The sequence below is a fragment of the Urocampus carinirostris genome, chromosome 15, assembly GCF_059441175.1.
Source record: "Urocampus carinirostris isolate Australia breed hairy pipefish chromosome 15, RoL_Ucar_1.0, whole genome shotgun sequence".
In the NCBI taxonomy this organism is placed as follows: Eukaryota; Metazoa; Chordata; class Actinopteri; order Syngnathiformes; family Syngnathidae; genus Urocampus; species Urocampus carinirostris.
This window is the reverse complement of record NC_142363.1, coordinates 5,959,642-5,978,992: the sequence shown is the minus strand read 5'-3', so window position 1 is coordinate 5,978,992 and position 19,351 is coordinate 5,959,642. Positions and strand designations below refer to the sequence as shown.

Here is a 19,351-nt window from a genome sequence, read left to right as displayed (position 1 = left end):
AGCTGAAGTCCAGGAAGAGCATTCTGGCGTAGCTCCCCCGGTGATCCAGGTGTTTCAGCACGGTGTGAAGTGCTGTGTTTATGGCGTCGTCAGTGGAGCGGTTTGCCCTGTAGGCAAACTGGTGGGGGTCCAGTGTGAGTGGCAGGGAGTTTTTGATGTGCCGGGACACTAACCTCTCGAAGCACTTCATGACCACAGGCGTAAGAGCTATAGGCCTGTAGTCGTCGAGGCTTTCCACTGCTGACTTTTTGGGGATGGGAATGATGGTGGAAGTTTTGAGGCAGGGTGGGACGGTCGCCTGTGACAGGGACCGGTTGAAGATGGTGGTGAAGACCCCAGCCAGCGGATTGGAACAGTCCCTGAGTACCCTCACTGGTACTCCATCCGGACCAGTTGCCTTCCTGGGGTTTATGGTATTCAGCGCACACCTAACTTTACTTAAAGTAAAAAGATTTACTGGAGGGACACAAGCCGCTGCGTGTAGTAGTCGCGCCGCCATGTTGAAGTAGAAGACCTAAACCCAATCTAAAATCTTTGGAGGGAGCTCAAACTCTGTGTTTCTCAGCGCAGCCCAGAAACCTGACTGATCTAGAGAAGATCTGTGCAGAGGAGTGGGCCAAGATCCCTCCTGCAGTGTGTGCAAACCTGGTGGAAAAACTACAGGAAATGCTTGACCTCTGTGATAGCAAACAAAGTCTACTGTACCAAATATTAACATTCATTTTCTCAGGTGTTCAAATACTTATTTGCAGCTATATCACACAAATAAATCGTTTAAAAAAATTATGCATCACGATTTCTAGATGTTCTTTTTCGTTTATCTCTCTCACGATGGACATGCACCAACGATGACAATTTCAGACCATTCCATGATTTCTAAGTGGGAGAAAGCGCAAAATAGCAGGGTGTTCAAATACCGTATTTTCCGCACTATAGGGCGCACCGGGTTATAAGGCGCACCCCAAAAAATAGTTTTTGGTCCTATATCTTCCATAGATAAGGCGCACCGGATTATAAGGCGTACAATGGGAACGTCGACAAAACAGTCAGATGATTCGGGACAAAATGATTACCCCCTTAACATTCCCAAAGCTTGCAAAGAAGCAAATACGTGTCGTAGACACGTGCGGATGCGGTGTCCGTACGATGTCACTTAAATGCGTCGTTTCAAATATCATTCGGAAGGTTAAAGTCTTGGAATTCAAGAAATGCCAACCATTCCTTGATTTCTATTTTCTTTTTCGCTCGGAACTTTACTGTGCATATGACAATAAACATTTGGAATTGAGTTTAATTCACTCAACTCATCACAGCAACATCAAGATCGTTCTAAAACAAGATACCGGGAAAATATAAAGCCGCATAACTCACCTAAGTTCTCACGTTCAATAATGATACGCAATCATGGTCTTCTTACAACCGTGAGTGTAGTAAATCCAGGAGAGTAAAATTTTTACAAATACAGACTTAATGAAACATGTTTCTTTATGGCGTTGTTTAGCAAGCTTGCTATTCAGTCATCTTTTTCGGCCAATTGCAGGGTTTGTTTTGGCCCTCTAGTGTATCCGAGGCTCCGAATAACTTCAGCCAATAGCGATCGATTTAACGGATGATTGACACATCTTTTTCGGCCAATTGCAGGGTTTGTTTTGGCCCTCTAGCGTATCCAAGGCTCCGAATAACTTCAGCCAATAGCGATCGATTTAACGGATGATTGACACATCTTTTTCGGCCAATTGCAGGGTTTGTTTTGGCCCTCTAGCCAATCCGAGGCTCCGAATAACTTTAGCCAATAGCGATCGATTCAAATGATGATTGACACATTGGTTAGCCAATGAAACGCCGGTACATAAATCCCAGCATACACCGCGGACTACTCCACGTTCGGGGGGAAATCGAGTCGGCGGCTGTTGCGTAAGTTGCGAGACCTTGCGAATTTAATATTGAGCCATATATAAGGCGCACTGTATTATAATTGCATGGTCAGCTTTTGAAAAAAATTAAGACTTTTAGGTGCGCCTTATAGTGCGGAAAATACGGTACTTATTTTGTTCACTGTAGTTACTTTTAGAGTAACGCACTACTTTTTGGTGTCAGTAATCAGGTGGGTAACTGAATTACTTCTTAAATAAAGTCACAAGTGACTAACTAGTTTTACAGGAACACCGCCAACGCCGATTGTAAGATTTAAATATGATCACAACCAACCAGTTTCTTCCATTCTTTAGCCAGGGCCGATGGTTCCCAAAGTTCTTGGCAGATCCGGAGCCTCTCTCGCAAAAGAGCCACGCAACCGGGGTTAGCGGCCACGGCGCGCTCCGCGATGCTCAGCTTTTTCTCCAGCACGGCTTTGTACGAAGACTTGCGTCGATCTTGGGACTCTTTGCCCTGTTGCTCTTCTTCCCTTCCTAACATTGTTGCACTCCACTCATCCTAACAGCAAGACAGACAATATTTGGAATAATTACGTTTTTGAACAAATCAAAGATTTATATAAAGGGTCACTGTCTTTTATCCGACTATGTCACTGCATTGTGTAGCACAACTGAAAAGTAGTTTAAAAGAACACAAACAACAGTGCTGTGAAAAAGTATTTGCTCCCTCCCAGATTTGTGTGTTTGTTTCATATTTATCACTGAAAAAAGTTTCAGATTAAATTTAATATCAGAGAAAAACCCAAGGAAATACAAAATGCAGTTCTGAGGTGTTGATTACATTTATTAAGCCACACAACAAAAACTGAAAGCTATGTGAAAAAGTAATTGAGCTACCTTTAGCGGTGATAAAAGAAATCGAACATTCACGATAATTGGTAACAAGTCTTTCACAACGCTGTAGAGGGATTCATCGCACGTACCGTAAATTCCGGACTATAGAGCGCACCTGATCATAAGCCGCACCCACCACATTTTAGGAGGAAAACCGATTTTGTTCTTACACAAGCCGCACCTGTATATAAGCCGCATGCGTGCACATTAAAAAATGTAACACAAATACAGAATTAACCCTGGCCCGACTTCATTATAACATATCCTTCATTTTAAGTACACAGTCCAAAAATCACAGACGGCAAAATGAAGTGAAAATAATACCTGTACTTAAGGTTTGATGCAGACCTGCAGAGTCCGGATCCCGTTGAAAGTAATCCAAAGAAAAAAGTGTATATTTCCAAAGGTAAGGGGTGGGAAAAATATATACCCACTATTGTCCGCCATGTCCACAAACACTCACCTTTACCGGTCCCCACTCCCCGTCAGCCCGCGTTTGTTACGACCCTTCTTTTTAATTTGCCCGTCCAAAACATATCAGAATAAGTGTCCAAAATAAATACAAATAAATACATTACAAAAATATACAGTTGCAAATACATATTATACATGGTTACACATATTTAAAAAGAAAGACTGTACACGGAGAGAGTTTTCAAAGCTTTAATAATAATAATATAACTTTCATCTGGGCAGTTAATGGTAGCAACACGCTAGCAACACACTTACAACGCAGTAAACGGGTCTGTTAAAAAAACATACCGTACTTGTAAAAAACCCGGTAAACCGTCCTCATCTACCTCCTCAGAACTGAAGCCATCAAAGCCGTCTTCCTCAGTGTAACAAAGAAACTTTGTCATATAGACGTCGTCCGCTGGCGGCTGTTAGAAAAATTACATAAATTGGCCGCATCACTGAATAAGCCGGAGGGTTGAAAGTTTGGGGGAAAAGTAGCGGCTTATAGTCCGGAATTTACGGTATATGACATCGCTGTTTTCCATCTGCCATCAGTATGTACCTGTGTTTACTCATCTTCATTCATGCAATCTTAGCTACAAGCCACGTGAACTCCACTTTCCACTATGCTTTTAATGTATGTTTACGTTTTGTAGCGTCATAAATTTTGCTTCCTTTGAATATTTATTCTGGGGCTGAGGTTTTGGCTTGATTCCTAACCACTTCTCCATTTTTTTTGTGTTCTCTGTGCGTCTACTTTTGTTAAGATTTGTCAATATAATAGCGCTCTTACTCGTGATATTGCAGGAAGACGTTTTCCATTGTGTGACGTCATTACGCACGCACCATATTTCGTTTTGCTAATTGTTGATCGCCATGTTGTATTGAATGGAGCCGTGTTCTTGTTTTGCTTGCTGTTGAGGAATAAATATGCTTAAAGGCTGAACCACAATGTCCTTCTTATCGTCTCACGCATAAGGAAGCTGCACACTCTGACATATCCTGAACAACTTTGGAAAATTATATGCAAATGCACGACCTTGTAAAGTTCTGAAGCACAAAGTTATTCGATGTCTTCTGATTGGCTGCCGAGCATGCAAAATGCTAAACAAACGGAAATTCCGGAAATTCCAAACCGAACGCAGATTTCAAAATAGGAATAAAGCAAACGTTTGATTTGAAAAGAGTTTTTTTTTCCTTCTTGAAAAAGTTTTCGGCCATCAGGGCAGAGACGTGGTGAAAGTTGTACGCCAGACGTAAAAGATGCACGCCCCGGGCGTCCGGACAGACGTTATTTCAAACACTGGATATTGACAGCTACCAGGGTCTGTGTTTGTTTGCCGTATCTGGACACAACGCGTTTTAATGTCTCTGCCATGTCAGACTCATCATTGAGTTCATGTTTCGTCTTGTCATGACGTGTAACACTTGATGTGCGAGGTACAACGCTCTCTCTGCGCGGCGCAGACATGCACTCAGGAAGTAGAGGAGGCGGGGCGTTACCGTAAAGCCTGTAAATAACAGCGCACAACTGAAAATGTCTAAATTTCACTTAAAACTGCGCATGAAAAAAAAAATAATTATTTTATCGTACGCTCGCGTGCCACTGGTTAACCCCTCGCGTGCCACTGCTGGCACGCGTGCCATAGGTTGCCGACCCCTGCACTAGAGTATAGGGCGCAGTTTGAAATTCGGCCAAAACGGGGTTTTTAGGGACGCCTTATAGTAAAATATGCTAGTTACATTTGTGCTCACTGTCTGTGCCTGTAAACTGCAACCCTACTCAAGCACAAAAGTAATAATTATTTGAAGTGTGAGTTTTCCTACTTGATACTTAATAAATTTCAGCCAGAGTTGGACGTCGCCTGGTTGTTCTCTCAGTTTCCTGTTGAACTCTTCAGTCCGGCCGGTGGAAAGCACAATTTCCAGTTGACCTGTCTCAGAGTTGGGCTTGTTGTGCTGATCTGGCTCCTCTGGTTTTCCTTTACCCTGCAGCCAGAGGGCAGTGGTGGGGTCGTACACTCCCAGGGGATTTTCTGATGACGTAATTGGTCTGCCACCTAGAGAAACACAATGAATTAAAAACATTGACAAAAAAAATTCCACAACTTCTCTCAGATTTTATGAGCATTTTTTATGCAATATACCAGGGGTGGGCAACCCGGTCCTCAAGAGCCGCATGTTCTGCAATTTCTTGGAGTTTCTCTGCTCAATTACAGGTGATTCCAATCACCTGGGTTATTATCAGGCTCCCACACAGCTTGCTAATAAGCTTTTCAATTTGCATCCAATGAGTTGGGGAAGAGAAACCTCCAAAACATGCAGGACATGCGGCTCTTGAGAACCAGGTTGGCCACCACACGGTGCAACGAATTACAAGGCGTACCCCCCAAATTTGTCTTTTGCCTTTTGTTTTTCATGCAAAATGTGCACCAAACAATAGGGCGTGAAATTGACACTACAGCAAGAGTGTAACCATTGACCTCTATACACTTCCGGTATATATTTTTGCAAAGATCTGTCGATAAGTGTCAATGACCAAATCTTAAAACTTTGCATGCCACGTAAATCAAACCGGAGTAGTGGCGGTGAGTGCGCTTACATTTCACCACTATACAACTAGTTATGCGGATGACAACCTAAAAGGCTTTAGAACTTATCTCATTATTACACTATTTTTACTCACTGTGCCATAAACACTGATTAGTATTGTGTAGTTTGTTCTGCATATTAATAGGTTAAACAGTCTTTCCACTTCTTCAACTGCGCATCAAAAATGTTGCGCTTGAATAAGTACATGTACGTAAAAGAGCTTGTGTAGTATTTTATTGAAGGACTTTCCGCTTTCCCCATTCTCTAACATTCGTTGGTGAAGAAGTGAGAGACTGTTTAACCTATAAGAATGCATTTATGTAAATCAGTGTTTTGGGGACCTTGGCTCCCTATCGTGTATACCAGGGGTGGCAAATACGTGGCTCTAGAGCCGCATGCGGCTCTTGGCCAATAAGAACGCGGCTCTTTGCCTCATCATATTTTCTATATACCGTGGCTCTTTGCCTTGTTACATGTTTAGTTTTTTTGTGTATTGAGGGTAGACACTTTCCTTGAAATCAACACAAGAACGATACTTGTTGTATTATAAGGAGAGGAGTGTGTTATGGGAAATAATGTGTTTTTAATTGTGTGTGTCTGTCTGTCATGGCAGGTCAGTGCGTGGTGTGGCCCTTTGACTCTCACAGTTAAAAATTTCGGCTCTTTGTGTCAAACTTGTTCCCCACCCCTGGTATATACACTCACATCTATCCCATATTCACAACCATAAAATTACTCTTTAAAATAAGAAACTACTGTACTACTGTTTTTCAGTAACGCACCCAACACTGATCACAATACACTACAATAGGAACTACAAAAAGCAGCCATGATGACTGCTGTACATCTAATGCCACTTGATGTTCTTACCTGGTTCTTTTTTTTTCTGCGCATCATCTTCCTCCAGTGGGAAATAGCCGTTTGAAATGGCCAGATTACTACATGCGCAATCGCTTTGTAATGTCGTAAGAGTTGGCTGGGACCTGAGCATCTGCCGGCATGCTGTTGTAAAGTATCTGTCATCTCCTTTCTTCTTCCTGCCTTTGTGTTTCTTTTTAGCATCCTCCCAGATTACTTCTTGTCTTCTAAGATCCAGACCGAGGGCTGATATCCCTTTCCTCCAATACCTGGAATAACATTGAAAAAAAGATACACACACAAATGGATGCTATCCTAAGCCTTATTGAGAATCATGTTTTGTATTTCTGTTACCTTGCTACATCTCCTCTGTATAGAGATTTGTATGTCCAGTTAGACGCGTCAAATTTCGGGTCAACGCAGAATACTTGTGACGTGGGTGACTGCTGAATGTCATCCAACCAGGAAAAAGACCTAGCAACTGGAGCAGCTCGGGGTCTTGTTTTCACAAGAAGACACAAACAAAAATTCAAACAGATCATGCAACAAAATCAAAACTCTCCCTCTGGGGTAAACACATTTGGTGCGTACATACCTGTCAGTAACTTGTTTCAGCTTGAGATCACTAGGGAAGACTGGTTCAGACTCTGATCCACTGCTTTCGACCCTTTTGGACTTCTCTTTGTGTTTTTTCCTTTTTTCATGATGCTTGTCATGCTTCTTTTTTTTCTTTTTGGGTTGCACATCATCTTGATATTCACTGGCTACACTATGATGGAAAAACATGAGAACCTCATTGTGACATTCATTCTACCTGAAAATGCCTAGTATACAGTACAGTAGAGCTAAAATTTGTTCCTGGAAGACAAAACATAGTTCTTTACATAGCCTTATTGTATTTTAGTTAGATGAACTACAATGCATTAGACCAATAAATGCAATGTTTAGGATAACAGTGGCACCCATTTTATTTTGGTACCTTTTACATTTGTATTTGAGATATCAAAACAGTATTACATTTCCTACCTTGAATCCTCACAGTCCAGTCCCTTACTTTTCTTCTTTAGGAATTGACTATGAATGAGAAGGGCTTCACTAGACTGAAAACTCGAATTGTTGAGCCATGTCAGTTCTAAATAAGGAAATAAACAAATCAGGTATTACTTTAGTGAGAGCTGACCAAATTATAACAGTAAGTGTTCTGTGATTGCATTTACTGTGGTTGAAATTAAATCAAAATTACAGCATTTTTAAATCAACCATTTTTATCATGAGAAAGTACAGAGTTTACAGGTTGCAAATAACATTAGAATCACATATTTTAAGACACAAAATGACTGAGCTATGAGCAAGAGGAAAATTATAGATTTGATTTAAAATATTGCTTGTAGTCTACAAACGTTTCTTTGCAAGGCACTGTGTACTGTAATTTGTTTTGTCGGTCAATATTTCTAAGGGTAACTTCAAAGGGACAATGAGTGAAATTCTACCACTAGATGTTGCTGTATTGTGTAGTGCTACTGAAAGCTAATGTTACAAAGCACATTGAATAATAAAAACATCGGAGACTCATAGTGACCAAACTTCACAAATTTTCTTGTACTTTTTAGCTCATCCTTTCAAAATGTTTTAATTTTGGGGGACATACTAAGCTGTAAGATGGAAGAGAATCGGCGTGGGACAAAAATCCATTTAAGTATATATCGTGATTTTAGGCAGTATTTAAAATTGACGTTTCTCCCCGGAAATGATATTTTTGACGTTATATCTGGTACATAAGTATTTCCATAGTAGTATTGTCTTAGTAATTCTGTAGTATATCTTAAGTATTTTTATAGCATTTGCATAGTGGTATTTTTGTTGTATTTTTTTTTTTGTATTTTTTAATATTACTGTAGCGGTATGTAATATATCTGTTGTAATATTTCTTGAGTAGTATTTTTGTATTATAGAATTATGGTAGTGGTACTTTTGGTTGTATTTCTGTAAAAGTAATTTTGGGTGTATTGCCATAATATTGTTGTTTAAGCATTTCCGTAGTATTTTTATAGTGTTTACATAGAAGGATTTTTGTTGCATTTATTAAGTATCTTTGTATTACTTCTGTATTTTTGTAGTGTTTCAATTGTAGTATTTCTATGGAAGTACAGACACTCCTCTACTTATGAACATTCGAGTTACGAACAACGATACATCCGAACATTTTTTGGGGATGTCGAAAAATATCCAGACATTGCTATAAGTTAGATTTTGTATTGTGTGCACCTTTATCCCAGTAGAGGACAGTGCTGTAGAGCTTCTTTCTGCCGCGTGGCGTTGTGAGAGGGCACCCAGCATCCACCCCAAACACTGGTTGAAAAACACTGGTACAACTGACCAATTTATCTTCCATTATTCTTGTTCATCAATCAACTAAAAATGAAAGTGAATAACAAGTGGAAAGGCCTGTAGCCATCCATGACTTTTTGCCACAAGAATTAACCAAAATCAACCATTCTTCATTAACAATGAACTACAATCAAAAAAGAAGTGATATGGACAGCTACCATACCATTCATCAATGATATATTGTTGCAGAAAATATAAAAACTTTAAAAGCAGAAGGCACGCGCACACACAGGTTGTCATCAGTAAATGGTTTTCTGTGCTTTGCTATGCAGTGAGCAATGTGATAGCTTGCTTCAGTAGTGTGGTTTTTAGCAGTGACAAAGGTCTTCAGGGTCTGTGTTTGTTGGCCGTACCTGGACACAGCGCGTTTTAATGTCTCCGCCATGTCAGACTCATCCTTGAATTTATGTTCATGTTTCGTCACGTAATGACATTTAGCACTTACTGTGCGAGGTACAACGCTCTCGAGGCATACTGCACAAAAGAGCACAATCATTTTTTGCATAAAGTCTCATTCGTCTGTCCACGCTGGCTGGAGAGAACGAGATATTTTTGCTCGAGGAGTCGTCATGATTCGTTCATTTATCGCGCGCGTGTGTTTCGTTGGCTGGGTTAAAACACGGATCTCTCCTCTCCGATGCGCCGCGCACACACACAATGACGTACGAAGCAGAGGAGGAGGGGCGCTAATGTCTCATCTCATCTCATCAGCTGCACCGCTTATCCTCAGTAGGGTCGCGGGGGTGCTGGAGCCCATCCCAGCAATCATCGGGCAGTGGGCAGGGGACACCCTGAACTGGTTGCCAGCCAATCGCAGGGCACACGGGGACAGACAACTCACTCGCTCAGTCACACCTAGGGACAATTTGGACCGGCCAATTCACCTGAAATGCACGTCTTTGGAATGTGGGAGGAAACCGGAGTGCCCGGAGGAAACCCACGCAAGCACGGGGAGAACATACAAACTCCGCACAGTAAGGTCGGGAGCTGGATTTGAAACCACTCAGGAGGTTCCCACGACCTCAGAACCGTGCCGCACACGCGCTAACCAAGCGTCTAAATAACACAGCGCGCAACTGAAAATGTCTAAATTTCAGGTAAAAATGCGCATTTTTAAAATATAATCATTATCATTTTGCCGTGCGCTTGCGTGCCACTGGTTAACACCTCGCGTGCCACTGCTGGCACGCGTGTCAAAGCTTGCCGACCCCTGGTGGAGAGCTTAAAGAAGAGGTGAGCCGTTTCATTTTAAATGAAAGTGGAATACAAAAGCTTGATGCGGTTAAGAAACTGGTTGGATTCCGTTTTTTTCATCCACTTTTTACCTCGAAGGAGGAAGTTACCTAACTCTTCCAAAAGTAAGTTAAACTTAACTTTATTTATCTTTATAGTAAAGTTTATTTGTACAGCCCTTAATCACAAGGAGTTTCAAAGGGCTTCACAGACAACAGAATGCAACGCCTAATGTGTAGCTTAAATTTTCAGTACTATGCTTTATCATTAAGCCTGCTTTGTAACGGTATAGAGCCTATTATTTTATTAAACGTTTATTTTTCAGTTTCAAAACAATACAGGTTACTAATACAAGCCTTAAACATACTTATATAATAGGGTGGTCCTTATTTTTCGACTTTTAAAATTAATGCTCTGACCCCTTGAATATGTTCCAATATATACAAAACGTAATAAGGCAAAGTTTCATCAAAATCAAAGGATATTTAGAGGTCGCTCAAGGCCTCTGAAATTTTGGTATGAAAAATAAGGATTTTTCGCACATTATATCAGACCTAGTGTACAAAGTTACTTGTAACTTTTCTTGTGTTACAATTATAAGCAATGGACTGAAATTGGATGTTCTAAAACGCCGTACACATAGGGTTAAGATTTCCGTTTTTTCTCGAAAATTGCCAAAATTTTACCATTTTGGGAAATTTCAAAGTCGTTGAGCTACCTCTAAATATTATCCAAATTGTTCAAAATTGCACACAGTGTGTTTTTATCGATATAAGAACATATGCGGGGGGTCAGAGCCCAATATTTCAAAAAAAAAAAATTTCGACCCCCATTAAGGACCACCCTATTATATAAACCTTAAACATGGATTCCATACAAAATATAGCACTGGAGCAACTTACAGACAAATTCAACTTACGAACAATCGTCCAGAACAATCTTGTTTGTAAGTAGGGCAGCTTCTGTATTTCTGTATTTTAGTATTACTGTAGTAGTATTTTTGCATTATTTTGATCGTATTTTTTCAAATGTTCAGATTAAAGGCAAAATAATATATTAGGTCCCTGTTTTTGCTTGTTTTTTAGAAAAGCAAATTAAAATCTCAATCATCAATTATATCGCAATACTTGCAGGATCGGAATCGTCAAGAATTGTGATATAAATCGAATCGGCGCCTTGGTATTGTGGAAAAAATTGAATCATGATCAGAGCATATCGTCCCACCCCTAGCGGAAAATCATATCAGCGTCCTTCAAGTGAGTCTCGTAATATCAAATAAATACAAAGTTCTTTACGTACAAGTTTTTTTTAATGCATGCTTACATGATAGGTAATTTATTATTGCTTATTATTCAAATCAATATTTTTTTTTTAATGAATGACACTACGAGGTTAAAAAAATAGCCAATTTCGTCCATGGAACATCTGTTTTTGACAATCCTATTTACAAGTAGATTTAAGATACCGTATTTTCCGCACTATAGGGCGCACCGGGCTATAGGGCGCACCCCCAAAAAATAGTTTTTGGTCCTATATCTTCCATAGATAAGGCGCACCGGATTATAAGGCGCTACAATGGGAACGTCGACAAAACAGTCAGATGATTCAGTCAAACTGATTACCCCCTTAGCCAATCCGAGGCTCCGAATATCTTAAGCCAATAGCGATCGATTCAAATAATGATTGACACATTGGTTAGCCAATGAAACGCCGGTATATAAATCCCAGCATAATCCGCGGACTACTCCACGTTCGGGGGAAAATCGAGTCGGCGGCTGTTGCGTAAGTTGCGAGACCTTGCGAATTTAATATTGAGCCATATATAAGGCGCACTGTATTATAAGGTGCATGGTCAGCTTTTGAAAAAAAAATCAAGACTTTTAGGTGCGCCTTATAGTGCGGAAAATACGGTAAGTTCTTTTTTCATCCTACAATCGGGAAATTTCTTTTGTTACAGCAGTCAGACAGTGAATAATAAATAATGAACTAGACAATTACCGCGGCAATTGTAAGAGTTGTGATTGAGCTGGAAGATGTTGGTAGAGAACCGGTAGCGTTGAGTTGTTAGCATTATGAGTTGGCATAAAGTTATTAACTCAGAAAGATGTATTTGTCATTTTTTACTTGGTTCCCCCGTACTGGCAAGTGCATTTGAGATGGGCCCATAACAGTAAGCGACAAGGATATGCCTTTTGGAGGTCTAAAAAATCACATTCAAGGTAATAACATAGTAATAACACTGTTATTACACTTTCAGAACATTGAAAATACACATGTTCAAAAGGAATGAGCCATTCTATTTGAATTGGCCTATCCGAAATGCATTGAGCCCATTCAATTTGCTCAGTCGTTAGCATATTAACAAACATTTTTAGCATGAAGAAGCTAGCTTTTAGCCGTTAGCATCACTTTTTAGCATGTATCTGTTAGCATATCTCATCAACATGTACACCTAAGCATAGTTTGAAAATATGAAGTCATTAAAATATTGCCATTACCAAAAAATTTTCAGCATTTAGAAGTTAGCATTTAGCCGTTAGCATCACTTTTTAGCATGTAACTATTAGCATAACTCATCAACATGAGTCCATTAGCATAATTTGTAAATATGAGGTTGTTAAAATATTGGCATTACCAAAAATTTTTCACATAAAGAAGTTAGCATTTAGCCATTAACATCACTTTTTAGCATGTACCTGTCAGCATAACTCATCAACATGTACCCATTAGGATCATTTGTAAATATGAAGTCGTTATAATATAGCCAATATAAAAAAATTTAACATGAAGAAATTAGCATTTAACTGTTAGCATAACATTTTAGTATGTGTCCATTAGCATAACTCATTAACCAGAACCCATTAGCATAATTTGTAAATATGAAGTCGTTAAAATATTGGCATTACCAACATTTTTTACCATGAAGAAGTTAGCATTGCCGACAGTGTTTACAGCTAGCTTGCGCTAATACTTGGGCTGGCTGTGCCAGCCCAACCCGTTGCCGACAGTGTTTACAGCTAGCTTGCGCTACTACTTGGGATGGCTATGCCAGCCCAACACTTTGCTAGCGGCGCACATAGCTGTTAGCATCCTCTTGCTAGCATCTACTCTTTGGACTTCACCATTTACCCATGACTAAAAGTAATGTGGGTCGGGCCCCCTCAAGCCACCCTGGACAGTCCCTGCTTAGTCCCTACTTCCTTCTGGAGAAGCCCTCGTTTCCATGACTATCCATGGAAATGAATGGGCCCATGTATTCCGGATGGGAGACTCTCAAAATACATTAGAGCGGATGGGGACTTTTTTTCGTCTCAGGAGGTAGAGCGATCGTTTTAGGATTAGGGGATCCCAGTTCGAATCCCGGCTTGTCCGTGTTACATGTCGAAGTGTCCTTGGGTAAGACACTGAACCCCCAATACCCCCAATAAGCAGGTTAGCGCCTTACATGGCTGCACAGATCACGGCCGCTATTGGGAAATGTGAAGCACAAAGTAAAGCGCTTTGGGAAGTCATTGACTTGAAAAGCACTATATAAATGCAGATCATTTCATTTCACTATATGCATCCCCTGGCTACTATAACCACTTTTACCTCGTTTTATCCCACTTTTCAGCAATGTAATGGCGAACATATAACCAAAACCACTTCGTCCTGCATTTGTTGGGAATGCAAAACAATTTAAACCATTCTGTCTTTGTATTTGTTGTTAATGTAGTCGAACGGTAATGCACACCGTATATAAATCACTTTTGAGCAGGTAACATGTTTATTTTGCCTTTTTTCTACTCAAATCGCTCGTATTAAAACTGTTATGCACTTTACCATAACGCTTATTTCAGCATAATAAGCTTTATGGTAGAGGACATAACAGTTCTCAAAAGTGATTTATATACGATGTGCATTACCGTTCGATTACATTCACAACAAATACAAAGACGGAATGGTTTAAGTTGTATTACATTCCCAACAAATGCAAGAGGAAGTGGTTTTGGTTATATGTTCGCCATTACATTCCCGAAAAGTGATATAAAAGTAAAATAAAACGAGGTAAAATTGGTTATAGTAGCTGGGGGATGCATAAATGCAAAAAATGTCAATACCAAAAATGAATGAATAACTTCTCGTCTTGTTTAATATTTTGTGAGCATTAGATTTGACACTCAAGACTAAAATGGATTCTACTGCTACTTGAATACACTATTAAGAACATGAACGCATCAATGCAACGCTATCACGATACATTAACCAATTCATTTAATTGTTGTAGCGTTAGCCAGATGATCAATGTGGCGAGAAACAAGATTCTTGACCCTCACATGATTTCACAATCCCGAACAGTAATGCTCGCTGTCCATCTATGTAGCAAAACATATAAACGCATTGTTTAAAATTCGCCAATATTAAAAATTATTACCGTTGGTTGAGTCTTCAACCCTGCTAGGACTGCTAACTTCAGCATAAGCGGGGAACAGTGCCATGTTTGTGTTACTCTAACATACAGGTCGCAATGTAATGACGTCATATAACATGCGACGTAAATAAACACCTTCTGTTTGTCATTCGGACAGCCCAGCAGAGAATCTCAATGATCTAAATTTAAAATGAGCTACATGACGATTTTAGTGCGTCCATTTTGCATCTACAATAATAACATATTTTGAAAATGCTATTTGAAAGGAAATATATATAAACGCGGTGTACCTGTCCCACCAAAGATCCACATTCACCCTGGACTGGATGATGAGGTTTTTATTACAGTTGCTGCAGATGAAATGAGTCACAACACGTGATTAGCTTCTCTGCTGGCTTTGATCTCTTTGATCTCGTTGGCAGCTCGCTCTGTAGACTGCCCAAAGCATTTCAAAGAGCTTTCTTTTCAATTTACATAAAATACATTTGAGAATATCACAATACATTTTTACATCCATTTTAACAAGATACTTTTAAAAAGAGATCGTATAGTGTTTTTTTAACGTTTACAATGAATTCAACATATTTTTCTTTAGTCTGAATTTTAACCAACATCATCCTTTTTATATATATGAGAAAATAGAAGTAAGAACAATAATGAGTATAAAAACGGGTACAATTTACCTGCAAATGAAATGAGTCACAACACGTGATTAGCTTCTCTGCTGGCATTGATCTCTGCGAAAATCAATCCAAACAGCTTGACAACATCAATCACATTACTGTACATGTTGAGAGATTTGTCAGCTGTGGTTATAATGTTTAAAATTAACTTTTTTTTTTGGAGCACAAAAAAGATGTGTCTTATCGTTGGCAGCTCGCTCTGTAGACTGCCAACTAAACCCCGCCTTCCGGTCACATGTGAAAAGCCAAAACAAACCCTACCCTATACGAGCAGGTGGCACTGTTCGACTCATCATTGCAGGACACTTACCAAAAACTATACACATATTTCAGCAGGAATTTCAATAAAACAAAAGTTATATTACACCCATTACATATGTATACCAATAACATGTTGCAGCACTGAAACACAAATGGCTCCAGGGTTATCTAAAACCCTTATTAACGCAAAATTGCGTTGGTGTGTTTGCGAACCCACAGTGATTAATGTATCATTAGAAAGAATATTATTATACCAGTCTAACGTTCTATAACCATTTTAGGGGGGATACATGCATTTGTAAGTGTAACTTGTATTAATTACCGTATTTTCCGCACTATAAGGCGCACCGGGTTATAGGGCGCACCCCCAAAAAATAGTTTTCGGTCCTATATTTACCATACATAAGGCGCACCGGATTATAAGGCGCTACAATGGGAACGTCGACAAAACAGTCAGATATTTCAGTCAAACTTATTACCCCCTTAACATTCCGAAAGCTTGCAAAGAAGCAAATACGTGCCTCACACATGTACGGACACAGTGTCTGTACGATGTCACCAATCACTGAAATGCATCGTTCCACATATCATTCGGAAGGTTAAAGTCTTGGGATTCAAGAAATGCCAACCATTTCTTAGTTTCTATTATATTTTTCGCTGGTAACTGTGTGGACAGCAAAGTAAGATTTTTTTTGTGCAGGGAAACGTGGTTCTTTACTATGCATATGACAATAAACACTTTGAATTAAATTTAGTTTAAAAATAGACTCATCACAGAAACATCAAGATCGTTCTAAAACAAGATACTGGAAAAATATAAAGCCGCATAGCTCAGCTAAGCCATCACGTTCAATAATGATACGCAACCATGGTCTTCTTACAACCGTGAGTGTAGTAAATCCAACCATGTCAAATATTTACAAATACAGAATAGTAAAAAATGTTTTCTCTATGCCGTAGTGCAACCCAACGTGTGATTCCCATTCATCTTTTTCGGCCAATTGCAGGCTTCGTTTTGTCCCGCTTTAGCCTATGCAAGCCTTTAAATGATGAAAAGGGTCAGCCTCCTTTACCCCCGAATAAGTTTAACCAATAGTGACTGATTCAAATGATTATTCACACATTGGTTAGGAAATGAAATAGATAGATAGAAATTCACATTTCCAGCAGCATCCCTGAGCTGAGAACAATCGAGAACAATCGAAAATAACACGGTAGCTGCTGGAGTGGCTGCCATTCGTGACGGCGCCGGAAGAAAAGATTCAATTTGAATCATGTACAAACAAACAAACAGTTGAATCATGTACAAACAAACAAACAAACAAAATATTCATGTTTCAATAAGTGGAGTGTTAATAAAATGAGACATATTCCTTAATGGGGGTAACAATGCACGGGCTTTCTTCCTATTTCTTTGTTATCTCAAGTTTTCTTTCCATTGTTATCTTCTTGCTTCTGATCTTAAAGAATGGTAATTGTTGGAGAAAGCTCAGATAATAGGTTATCGGCTTCTTCATGATACTGTGACCAGCATTTTATATGAGAATGACCAATAGTATAAATGCTGGTGTACACAGTATATATCCCAACATACACCGCGCACTACTTCGCCTTCGGGGGAAAATCTAGTCGGCGGCTGCTTGCCTTAGTTGCAAGACTTTGCGACTTAATATTGATCCATATATAAGGCGCACTGTATTATAAGGCGCATGGTCAGCTTTTGAAAAAAATAAAGGCTTTTAGGTGCGCCTTATAGTGCGGAAAATACGGTAAAACATTTTTAAAGCTACTCGAAACAAAGTTTAATGCTTCTACTCAAGTCTAAATCTAGAACTCTGGCTAATATTGTGTATTTGAAATATGAATCAAGCAACACAATCGAACTGTTTTAAATCAACAATGTGTAATAATTAGTGCCTCCCAGTGGCAAAAATAAATTAACTCCCATACCAAAGTTGTTTTTATAAATATTCATAGGTCGAGAAACTTGTTCTACTTGACCATATTGTAATCCATACTTAGTAATCACCGCCATGTTTGCCTGACAACTTGCTCCTACGTTGTGCTTAGTGGCACTGGTTTTTGTTCGCATTAGAAAATACAATTACATCTTTTAGTCTAATATTACACAATGTACTTTAAATGCATCATGGGTAGCAGCCATTTTGCTGTAAAAGCGATATCGCAGCGTCACAGGGCTGAGGTAATAAAAAAAATGATCCCTCGACAGCAAAACAGGTCAGTCTATCACTCGCTCACTCAAAATGTATTTGTATGACACGTTTTAGGCAACAAATTGACTGATGGTGTAATAACAGTCTTCAATTTCTTCGGCTTCTGTGGTCCATGCAGCCCTTTGAGACACCTTGATTAAGGGCTATATAAATAAACATGACTTGACTATAAAAACATCCACTGTATAATGAGAGAATAAAATCCCCACCCAACAACCGAGGACGCCAACAGCAATGCTGTAAGTTTAATTTTTGCAATTGGGAGATGGAATAAGAGCTTGCTCTGTCCACTCCACGCATCGGCCCGGTATTGCAATACCTCCGGGAACGGTGCATTCGCAATGATCGCTGCTTGGCTCTGTGGCTAGGACTTTGACTCAGCCTCTTGGCTGAGAGCAAGTGTCTCGGCCCCTTGGCTTTGTAGCGTATTATGATTTGACCGATAACGGATAATGGATACTTGATAAAGAATATAGAACAATAAACCTTACAAAATCAAATGGCTGCACAGATCAAAGACTATTGCAAACTACAGACTATTGTGACACCATCCCCTCATCTAAAACCTACATGAGGGCAAATAATAAACATATTATTAACATAAAATATAGGTTATTCATATGCTATAGAGTAGAAGTGTGTTTTAAGCTTAGATTTAAACATTTCCACTGAGGTTGCAGATCGAATCTCAGGGGGAAGAGCATTCCACAGCACCAGGGCCCGGATGGAGAACGCTCTCGAACCTGCGGATCTCTTCTTGGCTCTCGGGATCACAAGTAGACCAGCGTTTTCAGAGCAAAGGCTCCGGACCGGAACATAGGAGGAAATTGAATCTGAAAGATATGAGGGAGCAAGTCCATGCATGATTTTGTATAATACCAAAAGAACCTTAAAATCACATCTTAAGATAACAGGGAGCCAATGCAGGTTAGCTAAAATCGGGCTAATGTGATCAAACTTTCTTGTCTTAGTTAAAAGCCTCGCTGCAGAATTTTGTACCAGCTGCAGGCTCTTGATTTTGGACTTCGGGAGACCGGAGAGTAGTGCATTAGAGTAATCAAGACGGGAAGTAACAAACGCATGAATTATAATCTCCGCCTCTGACTGAGACAGTAAAGGACGGATTTTAGCAATGTTGCGAAGATGGAAGAAAGCTCTTCTAGTAATATTCTTCACGTGTGTTTGAAGGGACAGATCGGGGTCAAATATGACACCTAAATTTTTGACTGAGTGACTCTGGGTGATATTACATTTGTCAATGTTCAGAGCAGTTTTTGAGAACAAGTCACAGCATTTAGCACTGAACCCTGCGGAATACCACAGGTAACACTAAAGGGCTCAGATGTCATTTCGCCATATTTAACACAGTGCGTCCTATAAGAGAGGTAGGATCTGAACCATAAGAGGACGGTTCCTGAGAGACCAATCCATTTTTCCAACCGTTATATTATGGTCCACAGTGTCAAA

General features: G+C 39.7%; 1 protein-coding gene and 1 pseudogene across 3 annotated transcripts in view; one reads left to right on the top strand and one right to left on the bottom strand.

The window, feature by feature from the left end:
• The window catches only part of nrde2 (NRDE-2, necessary for RNA interference, domain containing), a 37,926-nt gene extending 22,893 nt beyond the window's left edge, over window positions 1-15,033 (bottom strand). The window contains exons 1-8 of one of the 3 annotated variants that reach the window (XM_088353940.1): window positions 14,710-14,752; window positions 8,940-9,086; window positions 7,701-7,806; window positions 7,270-7,443; window positions 7,029-7,172; window positions 6,687-6,943; window positions 5,052-5,284; window positions 2,209-2,433 (exon numbers count right to left, since the gene is read on the bottom strand). In XM_088353940.1, coding sequence (XP_088210066.1) covers window positions 2,209-2,433; window positions 5,052-5,284; window positions 6,687-6,943; window positions 7,029-7,172; window positions 7,270-7,443; window positions 7,701-7,806; window positions 8,940-9,066 — 1,266 coding nt within the window. In that variant the 5' untranslated portion in view covers window positions 9,067-9,086; window positions 14,710-14,752. Of the gene's footprint in view, window positions 1-2,208; window positions 2,434-5,051; window positions 5,285-6,686; window positions 6,944-7,028; window positions 7,173-7,269; window positions 7,444-7,700; window positions 7,807-8,939; window positions 9,087-14,709; window positions 14,802-14,996 lie in introns of those variants that run through there. The other 2 variants (XM_088353942.1, XM_088353941.1) reach the window with 2 other exon arrangements.
• A 3,052-nt stretch (window positions 15,034-18,085) lies between these two features.
• On the top strand, window positions 18,086-18,225 carry LOC148351402 (U2 spliceosomal RNA; annotated as a pseudogene).
• The last annotated feature ends 1,126 nt before the right edge of the window (window positions 18,226-19,351 follow it).